Here is an 8,400-nt window from a genome sequence, read left to right as displayed (position 1 = left end):
TTATAGGAGGTGTTGGTCTCCACGAGGAGGTATCGGACCATGATTCTTCTGGCGTCCGGGGGTGTGCCGAAGGTTGTGAGCAGGTCCACGTATCCGCGGGTGTGGACCCGTTCACCGGCGAAGCCAACTAGGGGCTCTGTATGCGGCTGGATGAGAGAGTGAGGGACGTCGAGCTTGAGGAAAGTTAGCCAATACAGGACGTCTGCCGAGCTCCCTTGATCGATGAGTGCCTTTTGGACTTCCCAGTTTGCAATTTCTACCCCGATGACCATGGGGTCATCCTGATTGGGGCTGATCCCTGCGTAGTCCTCGTCAGAGAAAGAGATTGGTGGTGAGCTCTTGTAGGGGATCGAGGCAGTGGAATGGGCGCAGTTGATACTGCGGAGGTGTCTTTTTCGGGCTGAGCTGCTGGCACCTCCTCCGGCGAAGCCGCCTGCAATTATGTTGATTATTCCCCGCAGGGGGCTGGTTCGGTCTCCTGGCTTATTTCAGCCTGTACTGCGCAATTGGCGTTTTGCTGAGGTCCTGTGGGTAGGTCCCCCCGAGCTCCTAGTCCGCGGCCTCTCCCGCGTCCCCGGCCTCCGAAGCCACCTCGGGAGCCTGGCTGTCGCTGAATGTAGTGGCCGAGGTGACCTGCCTGGATGAGTTCCTCGATGCGGTCCCGGAGTGTGCGGCACTCGTCTGTGGTATGGCCATAGTTTCTGTGATACCGACAGTGTTTGGACTTGTCAACACTGTTTGGTGTGTGGCCGGGTGGTGGGAGGTCTAGCAGGTTGCTGTTACTGGCTTCCTCCAAAATGTGGACTCTTGGGGCGTTCAAAGGGGTGTAGAAGTCGTACCTCCCGGCTCTGTTTGTCCTGGCTGACTTATTGAATTGGCTGTCGTTGTTGACTTTAACCTTGTCTTTGTGGCCTTGTTCTGGTTTAGCGGGGCCCTTACCGCGAACCTGGTCGCGGAAGGCCGCGTGCTCCTCCATTTGAATGTAGCCGGCGGCGCGGGCGCGCATTTCGTCCATATCGCGAGGGGCGTCGCGACATAGGCTGTCGACGAACGATCCGGGTTTCAGTGCCATGAGCATGGCGTGTAGGGCGACTTCGGGGTTTAGATTTCGTATCCGGACTGATATGTTAGAGAAGCGCTCCATGAAGGCCCGTAGGGGCTCGTCGTCATTCTGTCTGACGTTGGCCAAGGCGGCCGAGGTTGTGTGGTGAGGTCGGCTGGTGGCGTACTGTGCCGTGAACCGCCGCACCAAGGTGGCGAAACTGTCAATGGACCCTGCCGGCAGTTGGGTGTACCAATGGAGCGCGGGTCCTTTAAGCGAGGTCGGGAAGACCCTGCACAGTATAGCGTCACTGTTAGTGTAAAGGTTTACCTGAGTCGTGTACGCGTCGACGTGCTCATCGGGGTCCGTAGTGCCGTCGTAGCGGTCGAGGTGGAGGGGTTTCCACCCGCGGGGTAACGAAGTCTCCATGATGCCGTTCACAAAGGGATGACGGCGGAAAGGCTCTTGGCCCTCGGAGACATGAGTGGGGGCCTTGGTGGTGCCCTGCCCTGATCTGTGTGTTGATGCATGAGACCGGTGCGTGGCGGGCTGTGAATGTGGTGCCTTGGTGGTTGCTTGGGAATGGGGGGCTGAATGCGCCTCCTCCTCATGATCACCGCTGTCGTGCGGTGGCTGGCCGGGGCGATGCCGAGGGAGCTGGGCGCGGATGCGCTCGTTCTCGGCGCGTAGCGCTGCTAGGTCTGCTTCGTTAGCGGTGCGCATCGCCGCGAGGTCATTCTCATGCTGGGCACGCATATTCTGGAGGTCGGCGTCATGCTGTCGCCGCATCTACTCGACTTGTTCGACCAAACGCCTCAGGGTCGCGGTATCACTGTCCATGGTAGTTGAGTTGCTTGTGTTATCTGTTGCTCGTCTAATATGGCTTCTGGTAGAAACCATGCAGGTGGCCGATGAGAGCTTGGTCTGATCGGCCCCACGGTGGGCGCCAAATGTTCTTACCGGAATTTGGCCGTAGGGATGGTCTGCCCAGTAAGATCAGTGAGCCTCCTTTGCTTGATGTGTTGGTGCTCCAAGATGGGGGAGGTATCTGCAAAAGAGACTCCGATGCCAAAGTTAGGGTTTGTATGAGTATGAGTCTCGTATATATAATGCACATACCTTTGTGTGAATTAGGGTTGTCTTGGGCCTGAGATAAGATATGATATGATACGATATCATATAATATGATATGATCACGTTGTGACATAATATGGTATAATTGGAGAACGGTTTTGACCCGGGACGAGATCTCCGGGCTCGGGCGTGGTCTGTCCAGATTCCGAGCTGACGTTGTTCAACGCGTGCCCGGGATGACCCTTATAATATCAACCCGGGCTGAGAGCCCGAGTACGAAATGCGGTCAGTACACTTATATTTAAGACCAATAATATAAACATTAATTTATTTTAGTGAGAAATCCTCTATAACATTAAGTAAAATTAATTATTAAATAAGAATTGAAACATATGTTAAATTCGAAGCAGAGCTTACATTTTTCAATGAGTTTTATATAAATTTAACTTGATAAAAAAATAATTTAATACCGATACATGGTCAGTATTAAGGTTTTTACTGTACCAACTAATTAAAATTTACTTCATAAATTTTTTTTAAAGTAATTAGTTGTCAATTATGTTTTCTAATCTAAAACCAAATGCATGGTAGGCATTGTGACGACAAATGGAGGCCATGGCCTGGGGTGGGGATATTAATTTGGTCCATGGATCTATTACAAAGGTTCGTTATATATACATTTCCTTTTTTTTTCTATAATTATATCTTCTTTTTAAAAAAAAATAATTAAAATTTTAAAATATTGTTAATTTTTTATTTTCAATTTTTAATTTTAATTTTATATTTATAACATTTAATTTAGTATTTTTTTATATATATTTTCTCTTTTTTTTTCAATTTTTATATACACTTCTTTATCTTTTTTTCATTTATCTATTTTGGTAGCATGTAAAAATTAAAAAAAAAAAAATATGAAAAAAAATAACAAATTAAAAATTGAAAGTGTAAAATTAAAAAATTTTAAAAAATATAATATTTTATAATTTTTTTAAAAAAATTAAGGAAATATACTCATAAAAAAAAAGTATACTTATAAAAAAAAGAAATAGAGGTGTATAATGATGAGCCATCACCAAACCCTCCAACATCAGCCCAGTATGGGAGATGCATAGTTGGCATTGCATTTTACTAAATACATGTTTGAATAAAACCCGCGAGCGTGTCACCGGAGAGGGACAAAGGGGGTTGCGAGGGAGCGTGTGAGATTGTGAGAAGGAAGAGACTCATAAACTCATCCAAATTCCAAACCCAATCCAGGAAAGAAGATGGCTCGGAATGAGGAGAAGGCGCAGTCGATGCTCAACCGCTTCATAGCGATGAAGGCGGAGGAGAAGAAGAAGCCCAAGGAGCGCCGCCCCTTCCTCGCCTCCGAGTGCCGCGACCTCTCCGAGGCCCACCGCTGGCGCCAGCAGATCATGCGGGAGATCGGCCGGAAGGTGGCCGAGATCCAGAACGAGGGCCTCGGGGAGCACCGCCTCCGCGACCTCAACGACGAGATCAACAAACTCATCCGCGAGAAGTCCCACTGGGAGCGCCGCATCCTCGACCTCGGTGGCCCCAACCTCACCAAGCACTCCGCCAAGATGACCGACCTCGACGGCAACATCGTCGACGTCCCCAACCCCGGCGGCCGCGGCCCCGGCTACCGCTACTTCGGCGCCGCCAAGAAGCTCCCCGGCGTCCGCGAGCTCTTCGAGAAGCCCCCCGAGCTCCGCCGCCGCCGCACCCGCTACGACATTTACAAGCGCATCGACGCCAGCTACTACGGCTACCGTGACGACGAGGACGGCGTGCTGGAGCGCCTCGAGGGCCCGGCCGAGGAGGCCATGCGGCGGGCGGCGGCCGAGGAGTGGAGAAGGCTGGACGAGGTGAGGAGGGAGGCTAGGCGGAGCGTGAAGAGCGGGGAGGTGGCGGAGGTGACCGTGGCGGCGAGGGAGGTGCTGAAGGAGGAAGAGGAGGAGGTGGTGGAGGAGGAGAGGGAGAGGGAGAGGGAGGAGGAGAGGGAGAGGAGGGAGTTCGTGGTGCACGTGCCTCTTCCTGATGAGAGGGAGATTGAGAGGAGGGTGTTGGAAAAGAAGAAGATGGATCTTTTGAGTAAGTATGTGAGTGAGGGCCTCTTGGAGGAGCAGACTGAGGCCAAGGACATGCTCAACATTCAGCGTTAGTTTGTTAGGTAGATCCTTGTGTTGATGGGTGTAATCTTGGGGTATTACATATCTTGTATTTTGTCAACACTTGTAATTTTATTCTGAGTCATTAGTGCAAGATTAATTTTATCTTATTCTAGTGTCTTGGGTGTTTCAGATGAAATCTGAGAATAGGGAGCTAAAAATTTTTGATCCAGTTATTTGGCACAAGGATAATGAGAAACAGATCTTAGAGGTACTGGCTATTGCTCAACATTCATCGTTAGTTAGTCTTTTGAAACCTTGGTCGGTGTTTTTTTCTTCTTGTGATTGGAATTTTGGTGGATAATTAGGTTGGTAGTCACTTTACATGTTGCAATTGAATTAGTTTAGATGTAAACAAATGAATGTGTTGCTCTAGGGATGCTTTTTGAGAAATTTTATGAATGGGTGGCTGGCAATTTATTGGGTGATGATGATGTGTTCATTGAGGGAATTGAAATGCACCATTTTGGTGTTTGAGTTTCTGTTTACTACAAGGATATGCCAATTGATACAGGTTTTTATTGAGAAACTAGGTTTTTTCTTGTTTGGATATTTAGTGGATAATTAGCTTCTATACTACTTATTATTACATGTTGCAAATTTGCGATTGATATATTTTAGATGCAGAGAAATGGATGTGTTGCTGCAGTGCTGCTTTTTGAGAAATGTTATGAATGGCCTATTTATTGGACGATGTTGACGTGTTCGTTGAGAAAAAATTGAAATGGATGCGATTTTGAGGTTCTGTTTGCCAGGGCTAAGACATGCAAATGGATGTGTGGTTTAGTTGCGTTGATTGATGTAATCTTGGGTTTTTTTTTATTATGATTGTTATATTACATATCCTGTATTTTGCCAACACTTCTAATTCTATTCTGAGTGATTATGCAAGATTAATTTCATTTTACCTAACTGTCAGCTCTGATTATGTATTTTAGAATTCTAATTTATGCCATTGAATTTCCGATAGTATTGTTTCTTCTATGATTTAAGAAACTTTTGGTTTTTATTGTGCTTGCTTTGAGTATTTTGAGCTTTGACTTATGGTTTCTTAATTTCACTCTTTTTTGGGTTTAAAATCTAGAAGGATTTCAGATAAGATATTCATGTTAATGATGAACTATTGATTTAGAATGTATATGATAATATATCAGTGTTTAAACTCAGTTGCTTGCATACAAATTTAATTTGTGATAGATTTATGATACAAATTAAATTTAGTCTTTCTTGATTGAATGAAGCTCTAGTAGTCTTGGCAGGTCTGCGATAGTTCACCTAGACAAAGCACATATTTTAATGGCTCTGTCATGTTTATAAACACATTATTCTTAATCAATTCTGAGTAGTAGTCTAGTAGATGACATACGTAAGCACATAAAAACCTATATCCAACTTGATGCATCAAGAACGATGAAGAAAAGGATAGATGAAATGAGGTAAAGCACAACACCTTAATTTCAATTATTTGTGATTGCCATGGTCCTTTTTGCGTCTGTGAAATGCAATGTGGAAATTTAATCTACAGTTCAGTGCAGTTTAATTTTCAGCATTGTGCCTATTGTTATGCTTCATTGTTCAACTCTTGTGAAACACTGTGCTAGTGTAGATACTTGATCTTATTAAATTAGGTGTAGAGAATGAAACCATTGTTATAAATAGCACACTTTTATTGAGAAGGGATCATAATGATATTACAAAAAGACCAGTGTATGACACTATTTTGAAAATAGAACCCACTTTAAAGCATGTCTGTTATTTGATTACGATTGGTATGTTAAAAATTACATGCCATTCTTTGAGGTGGCAGGAAGACATGTATAGGTGTAGATCTTTTAGTTTGGGTAGGAACTTTTTTGGAAGTAAAACTCATCTTGTAAGTGAATAGTCTGAGCCAAAGCAGAGACGATGATGAAATAGAGAAGTGAAGAGAAAATGAAGTGACAAAAAAAATGTTAAAACTGATATAGTAAACATGATTTAAAAGGTGACTGAAATGGGATGGGTTTTGGGTGGTAGTATACCCAGGTATCTTGGGAAATTATTCTGTCTCAGCAAGTACAAGTATTGTTCGTTTTTCTAATGCTCCCAGAGGTTTGGGACAGAGAGAGGTGGGTTACATGGGAGGGAATTGGAGACAGCTAGTTAGTTCAATACTTAACGGTTTTGATGCGAAGGATTGGGAATGTTGTTTATTAACTAGTGGAACCAGCAACCGCCGTGCAGATGTCACCATATCCCTTGCCATCTATTATATCATACAAATATAGAATGGTATCTATAAGCAATATGAAATTAAACCCAATTCCAAAGTAATGCTGTTGGGGAATTTTACAGGGATCAGCTTCATTTTCAATATCATCCTGTAAATCCTAATGCTGTTGCTGCAATTTACATATGCTGATCAGAAATCAAGTCAGAATGGTAACGTATATTCAATCTCCGGTTTGGCTCAGATTGATCGGCTATTTTATTTTTATTAAGCTAAAAAATGTGCAATTGGATTTTCAGCGTTCAGTTAGGGGTTTGGAGCAGATTGATTTGAGAGAGAAGTATATAGTGGGAACATGGAGGACTTTTGGGTAAGGATGACATCAGCTTTCTAAGAATTATGTGCCCTGTTGAGTGTTGATACAAGAGTTCAGCTTTCTATGTTTGGTTCCCAAATTCAGGCTGACATGGGGAGATTTGTGTCCCTACCCTTCTGATGAAGTTTTGGGTACCTATCTTCACTTTGATATCACATCATGTATGCACCTATCTTGCCAGTTTTAAAGTGAAAGCAATTGGGAGACGATTACTTCGAGGAAAAGTTGGAATGCATGCTAATTGCCCATTTTTTTATAGCTTTTTTCTTCTACTAAAATTCGTATGTTTCAAAACAAATGTAATTGTGAACAATGGATGAGTATGTATACAACAAAAATTATACAATTTATACGATTTCTTTTTTGTATTTCTTTCTCATTTTTTTATTATAATATATAAAGGTTACATGAATAAAATTACTCATATGAATAAGGAATATAATTTGGACAAAGATGTGAAATAATTTCGGCTATAATTTATATTTCTCCCGAAAATCATATTAAAGTTACCTTTTTTGGTTGGTACAAATCACGAGTCCCCCGCTGGATGTATGAAATAACCTTTTAAAATTATCTATTCATTCTGTCAAGATAATTTGTATCACTAAGAAGTATAACCACAGTACCTTTAACTGTGTAAGAGATGCGAGAAATTTAAGGGAGTGTATTGGATTAGGATTTCAAAAGATTTTTTTAGTTAAAAAATGTCATGTAGATTTTAAAAGATTTTACAGGAGTTTTATGATTTTTAAGATTTTGTAAGATTTTACAAGATTTTCAATCAGGATTTCAATGGATTCTGCAAGACTTTTAAGTTAAGATTTTAATAGATTTGGAGGACTTTGTGGACTTTTTTTGACATACAATAAGAATTCAAGATTTTTTTTTCATACAGTCAAATTTAAAAAGAATCAAAAACAAATTTTTTTTTTGGATAAATAATAATAATTCTTCGTAATATCATGTCCTTCAAAATAGTATTTACTCACATCCATATTTATAATAGTACTTAAAATATTAGCATCTTTTCGCTCTTGCTCCTAAATTTTAATAATAGACTCAAAATTATGATTTTCATTAACCACTAATGTTGAAGATGAAGGTTCGTCTATCACTCCAATTAAAAATTCATCAGAATAACATTTTTTACAAAAAAAAAAAATTATGTAGTATTACACATGCTAAAAATTATTCTAAATAACATTTCAAGAGTTAGCCCCACAACTTTCTTTGTAAAATCTTTTATTGAAGTAGAAATATAAAATGTTCCTTAATTCTTGTTTGTGAAAGTACAAAATTTCACTCCATTACCTGCACAACCATTCAAGTAATATGCATCCTCTTGGGCAATTGATCATCACATTGTTTTCTTTCTCTAAATTTTTTTTTGTTCTTCTGTTTTAAAGAGAAAAAAGAGGTATTAACATAATTTACCAACTTAAATGAGTTAGAATATTGTATTTATAACAAATTTTTAATAACTAGGTAGTGTAATTTGTTTTCATTGAGTCGAAAGTTGTATTTTTAA

General features: G+C 41.5%; 1 protein-coding gene across 14 annotated transcripts; it reads left to right on the top strand.

The window, feature by feature from the left end:
* Positions 1-3,184: 3,184 nt before the first annotated feature.
* LOC109818294 (uncharacterized) lies at positions 3,185-7,240 on the top strand. 14 transcript variants are annotated; one of them, XM_029268812.2, is made up of 4 exons: positions 3,185-4,289; positions 4,421-4,498; positions 6,622-6,708; positions 6,796-7,240. In XM_029268812.2, exon 1 carries the CDS (start codon positions 3,382-3,384, stop codon positions 4,279-4,281), a length of 900 nt encoding a protein of 299 aa, XP_029124645.1. In that variant the 5' UTR covers positions 3,185-3,381; the 3' UTR covers positions 4,282-4,289; positions 4,421-4,498; positions 6,622-6,708; positions 6,796-7,240. The 14 variants fall into 14 exon arrangements, with proteins under 14 accessions (XP_029124645.1, XP_029124642.1, XP_029124644.1 ...); XM_029268809.2 differs by having other exon boundaries at positions 4,915-6,708; XM_029268811.2 differs by having other exon boundaries at positions 4,909-6,708.
* Positions 7,241-8,400: the final 1,160 nt, after the last annotated feature.

This window comes from Cajanus cajan, chromosome 8, assembly GCF_000230855.2.
Source record: "Cajanus cajan strain Asha chromosome 8, NIPB_CcT2T_4, whole genome shotgun sequence".
NCBI classification, from domain to species: Eukaryota; Viridiplantae; Streptophyta; class Magnoliopsida; order Fabales; family Fabaceae; genus Cajanus; species Cajanus cajan.
Note: the sequence above shows the minus strand (reverse complement) of the source record. Positions and strands in the feature narration are given on the sequence as shown.